The sequence below is a fragment of the Copadichromis virginalis genome, linkage group LG3 (genome assembly GCF_057382275.1).
Source record: "Copadichromis virginalis isolate Kocher_CV1m ecotype Utaka linkage group LG3, C_Virginalis_male_GT1.1, whole genome shotgun sequence".
NCBI classification, from domain to species: domain Eukaryota; kingdom Metazoa; phylum Chordata; class Actinopteri; order Cichliformes; family Cichlidae; genus Copadichromis; species Copadichromis virginalis.
This window is the reverse complement of record NC_140620.1, coordinates 50198132-50216630: the sequence shown is the minus strand read 5'-3', so window position 1 is coordinate 50216630 and position 18499 is coordinate 50198132. Positions and strand designations below refer to the sequence as shown.

The 18499-nt window shown below is 40.6% G+C and overlaps 2 protein-coding genes across 2 annotated transcripts; both read left to right on the top strand.

Annotated features, from left to right (window-relative positions):
• The first annotated feature begins 3277 nt into the window (after positions 1-3277).
• LOC146715107 (glycoprotein hormone beta-5-like) lies at positions 3278-7830 on the top strand. The gene is made up of 3 exons (XM_085452777.1): positions 3278-3464; positions 4311-4512; positions 7222-7830. Exons 1-3 carry the CDS (start codon positions 3301-3303, stop codon positions 7408-7410), a joined length of 555 nt encoding a protein of 184 aa, XP_085308903.1. The 5' UTR covers positions 3278-3300; the 3' UTR covers positions 7411-7830.
• Positions 7831-14359: 6529 nt separating this feature from the next.
• Positions 14360-18011, top strand: gpha2 (glycoprotein hormone subunit alpha 2). The gene is made up of 3 exons (XM_085452776.1): positions 14360-14550; positions 17629-17813; positions 17907-18011. Exons 1-3 carry the CDS (start codon positions 14430-14432, stop codon positions 18009-18011), a joined length of 411 nt encoding a protein of 136 aa, XP_085308902.1. The 5' UTR covers positions 14360-14429.
• The last annotated feature ends 488 nt before the right edge of the window (positions 18012-18499 follow it).

Sequence of the window (18499 nt, the reverse complement as noted above, 5' to 3'; positions counted from 1 at the left end):
TGTTGTTGGGATGACCCCAGCTCCCACTGTTCAAGAATTCTCCATGATAATGATTAATAATAATATTCCTCAATTCTAGCATTCTGCCATCCAATCAGGAACTGCTCCAGAACAGGAAGTGAGAGAGGAGAGAGTGTTTGTAGAGAGCTCCGGTGTCGCCTCACAGACAGCCATCAAGCGCTGCTTTCATGGATGCTCGCATTTCCTCTCTGTGGCCGTTTTCAGGAGGCCAGATTTTAACAAATGCTTTAAGTCAGAGGGGCGATGTGGGCGGATCTGATGAAAGACAGACAGTAAAGACAAAAAAAGAAAACAGAAGGGGGAAGATAGAGGAAAGAAAAGACATAGACACGATAGAATGGCAATAAGTCAGAGCAACAGAATGAGAATATAACGTTACCGAAACCTACTACTGCATTACGTAGCAATTTCACTGAATTTCTAGATTTGCACTGTCTGCCCAATGGTCTGTTTGTTGTGTTGAAGAAAAAAAAACAAGAGAAAATGATAAAGATGATGCAGACGAAGAAGATGTATATTTTGGGGACCAACACAGTGGTGGGGGGGTTTGAATGTAGAGTGGCTTACTACTGTATGTATCATTACAGGGAAGTGTAGAATGGAGAAAAAAATATAATGTGCTAAAAACTAAAACTTCACTTTGAGAAAACACTCTGGAGTCTGTGTCTTTTTTGCATCGCCTAATTCCTATCAATGATTCTTCCATTTCCAGACATGATTGGGATTCTTATCACATACTTGCCAAACTTGAGACCTCGGAATTGGGGAGACATTCAAAAGGGCTGTTGGGGGGGGTGACATACATATATACAAAAAACTCGGAATAAAATTAATTGGATTTCACCGGGCGTCCAAATTCAGAGGCTGCATCCACCTGAGGACCTGGCCTTCGCGGTCTAAGTGGGCTGAGTCCTCCAAAAGCTGGGTAGGCTTGGTTTCCAGTTCCGCTTACAACTTTGTGTGGTGTTGCGTTGAATGGTGTTGTAAACTTGTCCACTTTGTCTTGTTGAACCAGCACTGTGTCTCCCGTGTCAACTTTTGAATACTCAGCTCCCCGTCGTTCATCAGCAGAAATCTTTGATTTTCCTTTCTGTTCAGCGTCTCTGTCACGCACGTCCAACTCCGTTGCTTTTGCCTCACCGATGTTCGGTAACTTTCCTCTCATTTTGCGGTTGAACAGGAGTTCTGCTGGACTTTTGCCCGTGGTTGGATGTTCAATGCTGCGATACACTGTCACATATTTTCTTAGCTCTCGCTTCCAGTCAAGTCCTTCGGCTTGTGCGATCCTGATTCTTTTCATCAATGATGCATTTTGACATTCCACTTCCCCATTTGCTTGAGCCCATTTTGATGTAGTTCTTATATGTTTGATTCCATTAGTTTCACAATATTCTCTGAACAGCTCAGATTTGAACTGTGGGCCGTTATCAGATTTGATGGTAACTGGTAGCCCATGTCTGCTAGATATACAGTCAATAGAGTCAATGACTTTTTCAGCAGTTGTAGATGACATTACATCATACTCATAGTACCTACTGTAGTAATCTATCAGTACAAGTATTGAGTGGTTCGAAGGTAACGGTCCCAGTAAGTCTACCGTAAAAATCCGGCTGACCGTGTCCTCTCCTTTCTTTTCCCCGGCGACACTCATCGCCGCCATCTGCTCCTCCACGTGTTCGCAGTGTGAAGCCACCTCTAACGTGCGAGTTAGAGTTAAGCCGGGACCCTCCTCGAGCAGCTTTCTCCGTACATATTCAGAAGTGCATTTACTCAGGATAGCGTCCCTTATCTGGTTATCATTGTCACCGTGAAAGTCACAGTCTTTTGCAGCTCGCCTTAAACGTGTACAAAATTGTTGCACAGTCTCACCTGGTGTTTGGGACAATTTGTGGAAAGTTTGGCGTGCGTATGCTGCATTCACTTGAGGAACAAAATAAGTGTTGAGCGCAGTCACCGCCGCGGTGTAATCCTTCGCCTCTCCCGTCTGTGGTAGAGTGGAGAAGACGTCCTGCACGTCCTGTCCGGCCAAGTGCAGTAGAAGAGCGCGTCTACGCTGTCTGATCGCGTCAAAAGAAGACCTTTCCCATCAGCAAACAACTCGATGGATGTTAACCACGCGTCCATCTCAGTGTAGCAGGCGAATGGTTGAATGCCCGACTTTTCCATGTTAGCCCACAAGTTTTTGTTAACACCGTGCCGCCGCTGGGTCTACTTCTCACAAAAACAAATCCAGGTCCGTGTCATCCTCGTCGCCATTGTTGTGTGCCCACCTTATTACTGAATTAAATCAGGACACAAAGCACGGTCTTTATCTTGCTTTATTGAACATATCGGAGAACATATCAATACATGACAATGATGACCTGGATGACTGAGAACCTTCACAGACATATTTGCACTAAAGTTATCAGACAGTAAAATATAAACATTCTATAATATGACAATATTTTTTTTATCCAAGCGTTTCTGTGTGAAGGGCATGAATCCAGTATGATTATCTTTGTAGCAATAATCTTTCTCAGGCACCGCCTCTTTTAGGAAGAAGTATTATTTCTATATTTTGGAATTTAAGAGAATTTGCAAGATTGCCAGCTGGATTATGATGCTTAGCCATTGGGAATCTTTCAGCACTTCTTGTCTTGCTTTTGTGCTCAGAGATCCTGATTTTTAGTTCCGATTTTGTTTACTTGTATCTGCTAGCGCACAGGGGTATTTTAACAAACTGACTATAATTGTGACTCTGGTTTTTAGATTTTCAACTTGGCAGTGCCAGTGTGTGAGTGCAAAAGAGCATCCCCGATGGTGACAGCACTAGAATGGGTACAGTTTAAACAGTTCTGTAGCTGAGGACACAGTTAATCTGTATTCTGATGCATTAAGATCATATAAATGAAGATTGCAAACACTGCTGATGTCAGCGGTTTGACTTGTGCATTATATATATATATATATATATATATATATATATATATATATATATATATATATATATAATATATATATATGTCTTTAAGTTATTAGTCGTTTTTAAACCAACAACCATTACCAAGATTTGTGTATATTTCTATCCATTCTGTAACTCTGGTGTACAGTTCAGTACTGCAACTCCCCACATGACACTGCACACACACACACACACACACACACACACACACACACACACACACACAGAGAGAGAGAGAGAGAGAGAGATATACAATACAGGATGAGGTTAAGAAAATACAGACAAGCATCATTATTTTCCAGGGAGTCTCCATTATTTCTGGCTTGGGGTCTCTAATGGTATTTTATTGTAATTGCTATGATGTCAGAGTGTCCGTCCGCCCTATTGGCCTTCTAAAAACAATAACAAGGACAGATTGGTTCCATTCACTGGATTGTCCGGACAGAGAGAGACCCGAGTCCTGCAGCTCAAACCCTCTGAAAGATCTTCAGCTGAAAAGGTGAGAGATCGTCTTCTGAAACATTTTTAAAATAAGGTAGGATGGGTATGCGACAATAACAAATTGAGCTTGATGTGCATGGTTTTGTTCAGATGCTTTTGCAGTCTTTATTGAGTCATTACAGAGTGAGTCCAGTGACCGTGGTCTCAGAGCTTCTGAAAGAATTTAATTTTCTGCTAACTTAATGGGGTTGTATGTATTCTTAAAAGAAACCAGTGAAACAGTTAACAGTCTGGCTACATTGAGTTAAATCCAGCTGTTTCAGTAAACTTCAGGTGGGTTGCTTGAAAACGTTCAGTTTTTGAGTAAACGTCTCCTGTAGCATTAAAGACCTTTGAAAAGACACAAATGTTTATTGTGTTTCCTACAAGAGAAGACGAAGATGAGGTTTTATGCACGTAAACACCAGTGTCAGGTTTCCCATCTGCAAAGATGTTTGTACTCAACACTAAGAAATGTTTTTGTGTCCAACTTTTTAGTGGCGTTGCTGGCTGCAGTAGCCAGAGTAGACACTAGAGGGAGTTGTGAGTCATGCTCATTGCCACACTGCTGTAGATCAACTTCTGTTCTCATGTAAAATATTGACAATTCATCACCTTTACTGGCTACTATCACTTGTTTTCAATATACAAGAAGAGATATACACTGTATAGGTATATTCTTTAAGTAATTAGTGATAATATTTCTCCATTTAATATTTTTTTCTTCAATATCAATGATAGCATCTTTCCATGTATCACAGCACATCATATGTTCCTGATGATTAAGTGAAATAATAATATGATTTACTCCACAAAGCTGCTGAACTTAACCCTCTTTATTTATTATTTGTTCCATTATACCCAGCATGCACCTCCACCGTATCGCCTTCTCCTTCTTCCTCCTGCTGGTTGCCGGGGCAGCCGTGCTGTGTGTCAACGTGACAACAGTGCTCCAGGGTTTCCGTGGATGCGCAGTGCGGGAGTTCTCCTTTGTGGCCCACAAGCCTGGCTGCAAGGGGCTGCGCATCACCACAGAGGCCTGCTGGGGGCGCTGTCACACGTGGGAGGTAGCTCTCTCTCTCACACACACACACAGACACACACAGAGAAAATAAATGTCACATCAGCTACTTGTAACCTACACAGGAGTTTGTGTCTTTGACGCTGGGATACTGAAACATCCAATAAAAGAGTCATCTCCTATTAGTGCACTAATAAGATGTCGATACTACAAATTTTGGTATTGATCCGACACTAAGTAATTACGGGGCCGATAGCGATACTGATACTTAGGAGAGAGCAGTGTGTTTTAATTTATGAGATGAATCATGAACACTTTTTAATGATTGCCTAATCACTGTGATTTTCATTTTACACAGTAATGACACACCTTTCAGCTTTTTATGTATTGTGAAACTGGGTTTTTTGAAGACATGGAATGTAAATACACCTGTCTCTAAAGGACTTTGGGTTATTTTCTGTTGTTTTAATGCGATATGTGATATAGGCTCTCCGACCTGTTTCCCCACGTCATGTCTTTGCTATGTATGTATGGTCGGGGGGGTCCAATTTCACTGCAGGTGTAAAGACATTTACACCTGCATTTTTCATAGTGCATATTTGAGGTATATTATTTTACTTCCATAAACAAAATAAGTAAATAAGATTTCACATAATACCGTTGGCTATATACTGAAGGTAGCAGATAGAGACATTGTGCTAGAAACAATCTTTTAAAAAACAACAACTTCATTTGCAAACAAAACAGGAAAACATCTTAGAAGAGACATATCCAGGACAAGGACATAGACGACTCAGACGATACAATAATCGAAACATGGGGGATATACGAGCGAGTGTGGTGCGTATTAGAGATGGACCGATCCGATATTACGTATCGGTATCGGTCCGATACTGACCTAAATTACTGGATCGGATATCGGAGAAAAATAAAAAATGTAATCCGATCCATTAAATATCACGAAAGCACCTCACAAAACTTGCAACACGCCGTAACTCGCCTCAGAACGTTAGCACGTCGGAGCAGTATGCATCACGTGATAGAGCGGCTGTGGCATGCGGGACCTGTTGGTGGTCTGGATAGCATTTGGAGCTTCGCTAGCAACCCGGCATTTCATCTCCGACAAAGTTATCCCCGAGAGAAGTAAAGCAAGTGTGTAAGTCCATCTCTGAATGTTTGTAAAGCATTCCTGCGTTAAGCTTAACAACTGATATATGGAGCGACTGCCTCTTCTTGCTGCTACTTCAATCATGAAACTGCTTAATGATCAGCTGATCGGCTTTTCTGTCGCGAGTCCGTCTCTCTTGTTTGTTTTTGGCCCACTTTGCACCAGAAAGAGGAAACCAGCGGCTGAACAACAGCAGCACGTTAAAGCTTGATCAGCTGTTGTTAGAATGTATTTAATATTACTTTCTACTCGAGGATCTTTTTCTACGTAGCTGACGCTGGTAACTGTGCAGGGGCGGATCTAGCAAAGTTTAGCCAGGGGGGCCGATAGGGCATGAACAGGGAAAAGGGGGCACAAAGACATACTTTTCTTTCTTATTCTCATTTAAAATGTCTAGCTTTTAATAAATAATTATCTGACACCCAAAGTTTTAATTTGATGCAAAATGAATAGAAGTCAATTACTGTATATAGTAACTATTAAGTCTAATATATACCCTAGTAAGCTATAGTACTTTTTCCTTTGGGAAGGTACCATCTGTGCAGTCTGCAATTTTGTTGAAGAAAGATGTTGAATCTATTTAATATTTCCTGAAAAATAATTGATTTCTGTGCATTTTTTTTCACACTGCATCAAATTAAGGTTGATTACGGCGATTAAGCATCATGAGGTGGAGCGTGAGGGGTGGTTCCCTATTTTTTATTTATTTATTTTTGTTGTTGCTGGGAGTTGGAACCCTATTAGTTAGGTTGCTTAATATTTATGCTAAGTACTCTTTAAAATACCAGAATAGGGAGGATGGTGTAGGTTGAAGTTTATTAGATTGATCAGTATTGCTGAACTATGAAATTTTTTTTTTTTTTGCATACAGGTATAACAGAATAGCTTTAGTGTAGTTGTTGTTTTAAACTTGAGTATGAACTTATACAAAATGCAGCAAGATATTTAAAAAACAGTTTTGTTGATTAAAAAACACTATATCGGATTCATATCGGTATCGGCAGATATCCAAATTTATGATATCGGTATCGTATCGGACATAAAAAAGTGGTATCGTGCCATCTCTAGTGCGTATGATGTGCAGGGAAGAAGTGCTTTTAACCAAAACTGGTATCAAACTATCGATATTTGGATTGAACGTCCCACCTACATGTCCTAGGACTTGTACCAAACTATAACAAAGCTGATGATCTGTTATTGTCTTGTTAGCTTTCTGGTAACTTTTTTTTTTATAAGAAATGCTCAGATCCCAGTCAGGGGATACCAATCTTCCGCTGTACTTCTGAAAACCTGACATGTTAATGCTGTACATCTGGGTAACTTTAGACAACAACAACTTGCAGTCTCTGTGTTTTTCAGACTGTTTTTTTATGTCAACTATTACTACATAAAATTTGAAGTTTGTTTTTAAACTACCAAAAAAACCACCAAAATTTATGTTTCTTTGTTTTTAGTTCAACTTCTTAAAAGCTTTTAATTCATGTGAGAGTCATTGAAGTTTGTTTCCTCCAATCGCAACCTGTGATTCACCTGTGTGTGTGTGTGTGTGTGTGTGTGTGTGTGTGTGTGTGTGTGTGAACCCTGCAGAAACCTGTACCAGAACCCCCCTACATCCACCGTCACCACCGTGTGTGCACGTACAACCGCAGTCGCCACATGACCGCCCGGCTGCCCGGCTGCCAGCCTGACGTCTCCCCTCTCTACCACTATCCCGTGGCTCTGGAGTGCCACTGCGATGTGTGCTCCACACAGGACACAGAGTGTGAGACCTTCTGACAGACAAGGCTCTCCTCTCCCTAAACGCTTCCATCAACAGTGTGATGGCGGAGTCTGAACTGAAAAAAGATAAAAACATGTGATTCAAACTTTAAGTTGGTGGTGATAGCACTTAGAAAGATATAACAGCAGGATGTTTATACTGAAAAACAAAAAAAGTCCAGGAAGATGGATATTTCATGACTTTGTCAACTAACAATAATGTGCATCTATTTTGCATCTGCTGTAAAAAATACAAGTAATGTCATACTCATAATGTTCACGATACTCGGTTTCTCATTATATAGACTGCAGAAAAATTAACATTGAATGCATTTTGTAACGTAACAGTTTTCCTGTCCTTGTGTACCAAGTTATACCGAAATTGGATACAACTAATATGTTTGGGAATACTCACAAATAAAATAAAATAAAATTCCAGCCCGCAGTTTTCCTACTTTTACATCAATGTCTGAAAAGAAAAAAAACCAGGTAATATGCAGTGCACTGTTTGCAAGAGCTCTTCGTCAGCATGTAATACTTAAAGGCATTAAGGAAAACACACTATAAGCAAACAAAAACTATGGGACGCAGTTACCTGTACCATAAAACAGGCTTCAAACACATTAAAGATGACATGGGTGAAAATAAAAGGGAAAGCTAATGCAAGGGAGGTGAGGGCTGTTAACTCGCTTTAATGTGAGTCATCACATTAAAGAAATGGATGGGTCATTATTACCATCACTGGGGTTAGCAGGTGAAACCTCCGCGGGACCCTCAAAACCGGCACCAAAGGAAACAGCCCTCGTTACAGGAGACGCAAAACATCTTCAGAAACCTAAAGAGGTCCATTTGCCTTCTTTTCAAACTCTCAGATTACTGGACATGGCATCTGCTTGTCTGCCATCAGAGATATGACAGCAGTGCACATGAAAGGAAATGGTAACAATTACAATGTATTTACTGAGTAATGCTCCAGATGTGGGCAGATTTGCATTAATTCCAAAGGCAGGCTGGTCAAAGGCTTTCTACCCATCAGTGTGTGAAGCACTTTGCTTACCATGACGCACTGTTTCTTCTTCACTCACCTTTATTCGCTCTCTGTGTGGTTATACACAACTCCACGTGTAATTTCTTCCACAGTTTCTTTTGTCCCGTCTTCCTCCCTTCATCTCCAACCAGTCTCGGCAGATGGTCGCCTCTCCCTGATCCCGGTTCTGCTCCTTCCTGTTAAAAGGGAGTTTTTCCTTCCCGCTGTCACCAAGTGCTTGCTCGTAGGGCGACGTTTGATTGCTGGGATTTTGTCTGTACTAATGTAATGTCTTTACCTTACAATAATACGAATGAAGAGTTATAAGCTGCATTCGTAATCTGTACTGGCACATTCCACAGGCACATGCTAAATGCATGCTAAGTCGCAGACTAATAAAATGGTAGAATTACTTCTTCTTCTACTTGGACTGGTTCCACCTCATAGCAAGCCAGATTATTAGTCAAATATTTCAATTAAAACAAGGCAGTAAGGCACCAGCAGCACAAACACAGTTACGAGTTCCAGTTCAGTACCTTCAATTACTGGAGGTGAAACCCACCCAACCCAAAACAGTCATGGCTCCTTAGTAATCAAGCAATCCCCTCACTCCACTCCAAGCCTTCACAATGTCCGAGTGCATGAACCAAGTTGAGTTGATATGAGGAGGGAAACTATAGAGACTGAAAAACAGGCTGTAAACATGCTTTTGAACGCTGTAAAGTCGAACATTTCAACTCAGCAGTCTGTGGTTATTGTTTCACTTTTACAGCCAGCCTCAAGTGGCCGTTAAGGGAACTGCAGTTTCTGACACATGCCCACAGTTTGCCTCCTGGTTTACCTACAGATTACAAAGGATTTAGCACTGTATCAACAGTGAGAGATCAAGTGGTTAAACAGTGTGCTATAAGTGAAATGGAAATAAGTGTGAGCAGCTTCACATGTCAGGCATCTTCAAATAAATCTCACACTGTTTAAATGGATGCAGGCACAGTTTAATCCAGTAAGTGACATCCTGATGCTCCTCAGCACGCTGACTGTCAGATGAGTTCACAGGAACACATTCCACAGGCTTTTGCTCTGCTTTTTGTAGACAATGCTGGCCTTTTTATATTTCCACTCCTCCGTGTGTGTGTGTGTGTGCGCACGTGTCCTCAGAATGGTACACCTTGAGCTCACTTTGTGGAAACTCCACTTTCCTCCTGTCAGTCTAAATTAGTTAAGTGTTCTATGTGTGTGTCTGTGTTTCTGTGAGCTTGTGTGTGCAGTCTGAGATATACGATGCTATTTCAGATGCACACAAAGTAGTTATGTACAGCTGATTTGTGTCACTTGTTGGAACTATAAAGATACAGAAAAAGTAAAAGACTGTATGCTTGTTAATTTGTGCGTCTGTGGGTCTGTGTGTGGTGTGTCTAAGGTTGTTTGCATTATCAGTGGAAGTAAATGGGTCGGCAGGATTAAAACATCATCTTAGAAACAGGAAAACTTTGTCTAATCCTCTCCGTGCATTGTCTCTGCGCCCAAAATAACACACACGTAATTTATCTCAAACTCACATCGACTTCAACACTTTGACAGCACACACAATATCCCGTCAGACGTGATGATACACACACGTACGCCGCTTAGAATAACAGTCGCACACAATATCCCTACCCTCACTTCAGACACACACACGCACACAATGAGATTAAAATAACAGGGCAGAAGTGGAAGCGGACACATTAATGATATTATAGTTATTCAAGACGCCATGGTTTCCATGGCAGCTGAAAGCGACGGGGACACTGAGCGATACAAACATCAGTCACCCCGCTGAGTCACCCTGGAGTAATATGTGTGTGTGTGTGCGTGTGTACGCTTCAACTCAGTTCATTGACTCCTGATGAGGTGCTGTGGCCCTTTCAGATTTATAACCTCTCTCTGTCTCTCTTTCTTTTTGTTTCTGGTTGGCATGGAATAAGAGGAAACACACACACACACACACACACACTGTGACCGTCCATGACACTTGGGGTCAACAGGCTAATAGTTTTATGACTCCGTGTGTGTATAGGTGAGGGGTTCACGGTGATGATGTCACACATTCCATTTTCCATTGACATAACTGGAGTGGGAATGTTTGGGGTAGAGGGGCCATATTGATAATTGTGTTTTCCTAAGAAGGTGTGTGTGTGTGTGAGAGAGAGAGAAGAGTGTGTGAGGCTGCACACACTGGAAGCACCAATGTTCTCAGGGGTTGAACTGCTTTGCAGTACCATGGAGATATAACCGCTTATGTCATTCAAATAAAGTGTTCAGAGTGTCCTGGTAGTGAGAAACGTTACCATGTTTTAGCTACAAACTCAAAGTCATGATAAAAGTGAAATTCATGTATGTCTTGTCAATAATGCACATGTCATTAATATTGTTACAGTTATAGTTACAGAATATCTCTCCATCCCGGACAGCGTCATTACTATTTTATATTTCTAATTTTCTAATGATGTATTGATATATTTTGCAATGTTGTTTTCAGTGTTGTTCACAGTGAGACACTGTAGGTGTCTTTAAAAGCCAGGGAGCAGAAGCTGCAAGGAAGAAAAGCCCAGCTTTCTAACTTTTGCCTACAAGCAACAGGCTTGAAATTTTAAAAATGTTTCTAATCTATGTATATTTTTATTTATTGATTCCTTACAGTGCAAATCAGCCGATTCTTTTCTAAAGCCATTTTTTTATTGTGGTGTATAAATTATTATCATTTGCTATTGTAAAGTAAAATAAAACAATTCCACTAAATAACTTACAGTAAACATTTTGTTTTAATTAAAAAAAACGTTTAATCAGAATCATATTTTTAATGCTAAAATATAATAATTGCTATTATCAGTGAATTTTAAAATCTGTGCTTTTACAAAAAGTAGTTTATTAAGACGCCAAAAATGATTACAGTCTTTAAAATGATGGCTTTACTGAACAGGAAAATCAGATTTACTGGTTAAATCTAATGTTTCATTAATTTCCCAAAGAAGTCCAGCATGTGGACTAAATATAAAAATGTGACTTTAGTAATTTAGTAATTTGTTTTAAACCAATTTAAAGTTCTAAAGTATTAGTGTTTTTATGGCTGATGGTCTAAATCTTTTGATAAGACTCATGGGACTTGGTATTTTTGCATTTTCTCTCCACATTTATCTATAAGTAAATCACAGAGCAGAATCTTTGAAGGCACGTATAGAAAGCAAAGTTTTGATAAGAGCACAGAGCAGCCCTCCTGTCTTACTCACTGTTGTTACCTTCAGAAATTGCTTGCAGAGTTTCACCTTCTGACATCTTTTGATCTCGAGTGACAGTTTCACTCAGAAACATCTGTTCAAAGAACCCAAACCAAAGTTAAGTTTTATTGACTTTATTGACTTCTTAAAATCGTCTCTACTGGCACAGTATCCAGTTCTGTCAGGGGCATAGATGGCTTTAAAAGGTCCACAGTTGTATAGCCTAACATCAGTGGTCTACTCGGGTCCCAGATTCTTTCTCACAGCATTAAATAAAACTCAATGAAAAACCAAAGACATTAAAGTATCCCTCGGGAACCTTTTTAAAGATTTACACAGCCATCAGCGGTCTGATCTGGCAGTTTGGGACATTAGCGACATGTTGCTGAAGCTGCTGTTAAAAATCCAACTAATAATGTGGGAGTCTATTAAAAGAATGTCTTTACCTGCTGGAGTTTGGATGAGGGTGGTTGCTAAGCTGACTCTCTCTGTTCATGATGAGGAAGAAGAGAAGCAGAGCCAGCTGTTCCCCACAATATACAATATACCTACCATGTGTCTCTCTCTCTTACTAACACATACACACACAGTTGACCCAAACCCACAAAATCTTCGGACCTGACCCCGTCCTTCCTCCGGCAGCCACAAATGGAAAAGCCAGCCCGACTCTGTATGGGCTTGTGTGAGGTCCGCCTTTCAGTTCACTCGTGCTGTGTATCAACTGGCAACCGAGGCCTACATTATTATTTCCTGTGTGATTTGTGTGTGTGTCTCCGTGCATGCATGTGGGGCAAAGCTGTGAGCTTGATGGAAAACCTATCTAGTTTTCCTCTGTGTCACAGCAGCGGTCCCCTTAAAAAGGTTAAAAACTGGGGAGCCTGAGACAAAGGGGGAGGGAGTGGTGAAGGGATGGTAACACGCTCCAAGAAGAAGTCATTCAGGAAAAAACGGTTCACCTCGATTTTAGAATATAGAGAGAATTCAGTACCACAAGTTTTGTCGCGCAGGTAGAAAGAGCAGCCACAGAGGAGGAGAAAACGGGAGCAGAGGAAAAGAAAAAAGCTTCAGACACACTCAGCTCTCTAATTGTGGGCGTGTCCAGAGCTAAAAGTGCCTTCGTTCTTACCTGTGTTACTTATATCCCTGCATGAGGCTCAGAACAAGCACTCTCTCACAGACACCTGTCAGACGACACACCCCTGCACTTGAGAACTCTCAGCTCTGCATCTCCAGGTAAGAGCCTTCTCCTTTTTGTTTAGTTTGTTTTTTACACCAGATCTAAACTTTAATGCACTTAGAAATTTAAATCAAATGGTGCTTTTTTCTTTCTTAATTTCCTACAAACTAGATTATATTGACATTACTAAATTTTAAGGAAGCGCTTTCATCTTTTTTCTCGCTTCCTAACATCCTGCTGTGGGAGGATTTTTCATGTATTATATAATAAGAAACATATCACGGTAAAAGCACGTCTTGCGTCATATCAAGTATCCATAAATATGAAAAAATGCTATTTTTTATTCATTTGCATTTCTCAAAAATACATCCAAATGATGCAGTTTGTAGAAAAGAGTTTTGCAGGGGTTTTATTTTGAAAGTCATGACTACAATTGTATCCCTTTGTTTTCAAAATTATCTTTGCAAAACTAAGCAAAGTGAATATCATTTACACAATGGTTTTTTGGAGTCCGTAACATGAAAACAAACAAACATATATAACACACTAATATGTATTTATTTTAGTGTATCATATTCACGGGAAGAGCTTTAGGGTTAAGGAAACAGGTTAAGTTAAAGCTAAATATTTATCTTTTACTTTTTTATTTTCAGAGAAGCCTAAAACTTTTCCCAAAGGGGGGAAATTTCTACTGTCATGCGGTCATATGTAAGCGGCTTGACTGTTGATTTGGTTGCACAGGCAGTGTTAATGGCATCCCCCAAGCCTTTCTGCCAATGCCACAGTCGTGATTTCTCAGAAGTAGAGCTGGAAAGAGCTGCAAATTTAGAGGCAGGGGTCAGCAGCGTGACTTTATTGTTTGCACACGTGTGGGTGAAGTTGGTGGGTACGTCAAACCTACGATGTTCAGGCTCATCGATCGCGACTTGTGTTCGTCTGCGTGTGCGCTTGACATATATATTTGTGGCTGTGTACGTTCTGTGAACTTAAACGGAGTGCGTGCGTGCGTCAGCGGGTACCTGTTAAATGAAGCAGACTGTAAAGATAGAGACAGTGTTGTCTTTATTCACATCAGCCGTTACTCAACCGAGTGACACACAGGCAGACATGCAGGATGGGAAACCACCTTGGCAGAAAGAGAAGGAGGCTCTCAGGAGGCCATTCATTTGAGGGGAAAGTTCATCCTGAGAAGATTTTAAAAAAGGCATCGTGGCTTCTTCATGGCCCAGAAGACCAAATGCAAATCTGATTTAAGTGACGTAATGACTGGCTCCAACTTTTTTTTTGGCATGTTCTTCAAAACCAAACAATGCCTGCTCGGCTTAAAGAGGTTAAACTCTCCAAGATTTTACAGGAAACCAGGCAATAAAATAAGACAAAGCTGAAAAACTCTTTTGTGCAGCAATAATCATTCTGAGCCGTCCTGAGGCTGCTCTGATTTATTGCGCCAAGGATCGGAAACCACTGGCCCTGTGCATTTTGCATGATTTCCTTAAAAGCTGGGGACAAAACACTTTTTCTCTTTCCTGGGTTCTTGTAGCAACATTTAACGTATCCCTCTGTTTGAACCATTCAGATGTCGCTGTGCATGACCTCACATCTCTGCCTGCTGGCCCTACCAGTGATCTCACTCCTGCTGCTCTCCTCTTCTATTGGTTGGAGCTCCGATGTCCTCACCCCAGGCTGTCACCTTTACCGTAAGTTTTGAACTGTATAGTTCAGTTTCCAGGTCTAAAGTTTGTGGAAGAGGTAACCAGAAGAAATTCACAGATGATTCGCGGATTCAGTATGCTCATACTACGGAAATTACCCCACCTTTGGCTGCACAGTTTTATGCGATATTCAATTCCCAAACCTCTTCCAGTGTGGGCTGTTTCTCAGCAGACACTGTAGCCCCTTTCCAAACTGTAAACCAAACAGGAACCAAATTTTGGGTGTTTTTCTTCAAATATAGGTTCACCAACCAGAATGGAAACAGTTCGGTGTTGCTGCAGTGTCCACTTAGATATACTTTTTTGTTCAAAGTTAGCTTTTAGCATTAAATCCTCACAGACTTAAATTATGTCCTATTCTAGCAGCATTATCCTGACAGTGCCAAACCATACTTTTCATAATTGTGGTTTGGATCTTTTTTATTTTAACGTATTTTACTTTTTCATGGATGAATAACCTCAGAGACTGAGGTCTGATTTAAACTGACTTATAGGCTTTTGCATTTATAAACATGACCGAGAAACAATAGTCCCACAATCAATTTGTATGTACTTGTCAAAGTATCATACATCCACTTTCTTCCACTTATCCAATTCAGCGGCCCCGCGGGGTTCTGGAGTTTATCCCAGCTGCCATAGCATGAGCTGGGTACACTCTACAGGACGCCAGGCTGTCCCAGGTCAAAATATCATTTTGACATTTTCATTGTGGACTTAAAAAGTACACTCAGCATTTTTTTTGGGGGGGGGGGGGGGGTATGTAATAAAAGGTAAATGGACTAGTTCTTATATAGTGCTCTTCTATTAACTGCACTCAAAATGCTTTATACAACATGTCTCATTTATTCATTCATTCATATATGCACTTGTTTTCTATACCTTTTCTACCTAAGTGCTTTCTGTCTAACATTCCCACACTGATGGACGCACTGGGGAGCAACTTAGGGTTCAGTATTTACCTAAGGTTACTTGGGAACAGCCCAATGCTGCCTTCTCATAAACTTATAATTCATGCATTAAAAATACATAGGAACTGGTCTGAAGTTGGTGGAAACCACCGTGCTCCACCATGTAGCCAGAGACCCACCACATTTGCAGTACACCAAAGCATTACGCCAGCTAATGCTAAGCTTGAGTGTCCATTACATTCTCACAACATATTAGTGCTAATTCACTAAGCGCCAAAGTGCACCAGTGTCACTTCAAAGAAAGTTTTATTATTGTCAGCAAATAGTAGCTGATAGAGGCTAACAATAGCTAATAGACAGTACAGTAGTTAAGGGTGGCAAAGTTTAGCATATCCTCACAAATCACCACAGTAATATTCTTCAGAAGCAAGAATGATGATTTGTATGGGATGATTTTCACAAATTTTTGTTCACAAATTTTATACCGTCTCCCAGTGTAAATAAAGTTGGACACTTTTCACATGGCATTGGCAGGTGAGGTGAAATGTGGAAATGGCAGCCTTCCACAGATAGGGAAAAACTCCCGGATGGATTCAGTCCAAACGGATCAGCTCAGTCTAAATTGAATGTTTTTTTGGCCGTTTGTCCTACAGCAGCCACCGTAGCAAGGACTATGCACTTGAATCTGAGCAGACAAGTATCACATGTGGAGTTCCCCAAGGTTCCATCTTGGGACCCCTTCTGTTTAACATCTACATGCTCCCACTGGCACAGATTATAAACAACAACAAAATAAACTATCACAGCTATGCAGATGACACACAAATATATATCACAATGTCACCAGGAGACCGAGGCCCTGTACAGGCTCTTGGTAAATGCATTGAGGAAATCAATGACTGGTTGTGCCACAATTTTCTCCAGCTAAACAAAAACAAAACTGAGGTAATAGTCTTTGGCGCCAAAGAAAAACGATTACAGGTCACCAGAGAACTTCAATCTATACATCTAAAAACCACAAACCAGGCGAGAAATTTGGGTGTAGTGATGGATGCAGACCTAAACTTAGAAAAACACATTAAGACAATAACAAAGTCAGCTTACTATCACCTCAAGAATATATCAAGGATAAAAGATCTGATGTCTCAACAGGACCTGGAAAAACTAGTCCATGCATTCATCTTTAGTAGGCTTGATTACTGTAACAGCATCTTTACAGGTCTACCTAAAAAATCAGTCAGACAACTACAGCTCATTCAGAACTCTGCTGCTCGAGTCCTCACTAAGACCAAAAAAATGGACCACATCAGTCCAGTCTGAGGTCCTTACACTGGCTGCCTGTCCGTCAGAGGATAGACTTTAAAGTTCTGATGCTGGCCTATAAAGCTCTGAATGGTTTAGGACCAAAATACATCAATGACCTCCTGATCCAGTATGAACCATCCAGATCCCTCAGGTCATCTGGATCCGGTCTTTTATCAGTTCCCAGAGTCAGAACCAGACACGGAGAAGCTGCATTCAGCTTTTATGCTCCTTATATCTGGAACAAACTCCCAGAAAGCCTCAGATCAGCTGAAACACTCAGTTTATTTAAATCCAGGTTGAAGACTCACCTGTTCTCAGCTGCATTTGAATAAAGCACCAAATCCACACTTTAAGCTTAAATTTCAAAACTTACATTTAACTACTGATTTTATCTACTGTTCTGATTTTATCTGTTTTGCTTTTATATACTGTTGTTTGTTTGTTTGTTTGTTTGTTAATTAGTTAGTTTATTTGCTTGTTTTATTCAATTTTAAATCATGCTTTTTATTTGTTCTTGTTTCTAATGTCTCTGTAAAGCACTTTGAATCACCTTGTTGTTGAATTGTGCTATACAAATAAACTTGCCTTGCCTTGCCTTGCCTTGAATTGGGAGAGGTAAGAAAACAGAACTCAGTTGATTGGAATCTGCAATCTACTGATATCTAGTGGTGAGAAAATGTACACATTGAGAACTCTTATGCATTTCATTGTATGACAGTGGGACATAACTAAGCACTCTTGGACTTAGTGGGAATGCATATCAAAGACCATGATTCTTTGGGAGTGAGCTATTGGTTAGTCTTAAATTCCTGCATGGATCTGCAAACCTGTACTTTTCCCCCTCCTCCAGCCTTCAACGTGACCATCCGCAGTGACCGTCGCGGCACATGTAAAGGCACCCATCTGGTCTACGCCTGCGTGGGCTACTGTGAGTCCAGTGCCTTTCCATCCAGATACTCAGTACTGATGGCCTCCAACTTCACCCACAACATCACTTCCACTTCACGATGCTGCACCATTAGCAAGGACGCCAAGGTAAGAGGTGGGAGATGTTGAGGAAACAATTATAGGAGCAACTACTGCTTCATTTTTACTGTTGTTCATTTTCTTTGGCTTCTCTTCACTTAGGTCAAAGTTCGCCTGGACTGCCCGCAGGGTCGTCACCATAACGAAATAGAGATCCTGACAGCGAAGGCGTGTCGCTGTGACATGTGCCGCAAATCACGCTATTGATACACAATGATATTATACTGCATACTAATGTTAACCACAATGAGAAACCAGGTTACAGTGTAGGCAGTAAAATACTGACAACTTTTCTTTTTCTGTCCATTTTGGCTTGTTTGAACAAAATTAACTTTAACTGACATTGTAATATGGTACTTTCATAGCAGGGCCTCCTTCACTAAAGTGGACCTATTATGCTTTCCCTTAATTTTGTGAAATATATATACTTTGCTTTAGTGGTGGACGCTCATATTAATTAAACTCATCCTTAATATGGTCATCAGAAGCACAGAGTTTTGGCTATAAACATATATATAGTTTACATATATAGCACACAATTCAAATCTTTTGTTTAAGACAGACAGCCAATCAGAACAAAGTGAGCCTGAGGTGAGGGGGAGGAGCTAAAACGACTTATTTCTGACAGCAGAAGAGCTGAGGGGCTGCACCAAGGCTCAGTATTAGATAATTAAAGATTAATCTGATATGTGATT

What these genes read in the sequence shown, in the direction of transcription:
- gpha2 (XM_085452776.1), top strand. Translation starts at nt 14,430, where the DNA reads ATGTCGCTGTGCATGACCTCACATCTCTGCCTGCTGGCCCTACCAGTG. An exon ending in CCCAGGCTGTCACCTTTACC is followed by an intron (nt 14,551 to 17,628) that starts GTAAGTTTTGAA and finishes CCCCTCCTCCAG; the next exon opens with CCTTCAACGTGACCATCCGC. An exon ending in CCATTAGCAAGGACGCCAAG is followed by an intron (nt 17,814 to 17,906) that starts GTAAGAGGTGGG and finishes CTCTTCACTTAG; the next exon opens with GTCAAAGTTCGCCTGGACTG.
- LOC146715107 (XM_085452777.1), top strand. Translation starts at nt 3,301, where the DNA reads ATGGTATTTTATTGTAATTGCTATGATGTCAGAGTGTCCGTCCGCCCT. An exon ending in AAAGATCTTCAGCTGAAAAG is followed by an intron (nt 3,465 to 4,310) that starts GTGAGAGATCGT and finishes CATTATACCCAG; the next exon opens with CATGCACCTCCACCGTATCG. An exon ending in GGCGCTGTCACACGTGGGAG is followed by an intron (nt 4,513 to 7,221) that starts GTAGCTCTCTCT and finishes TGAACCCTGCAG; the next exon opens with AAACCTGTACCAGAACCCCC.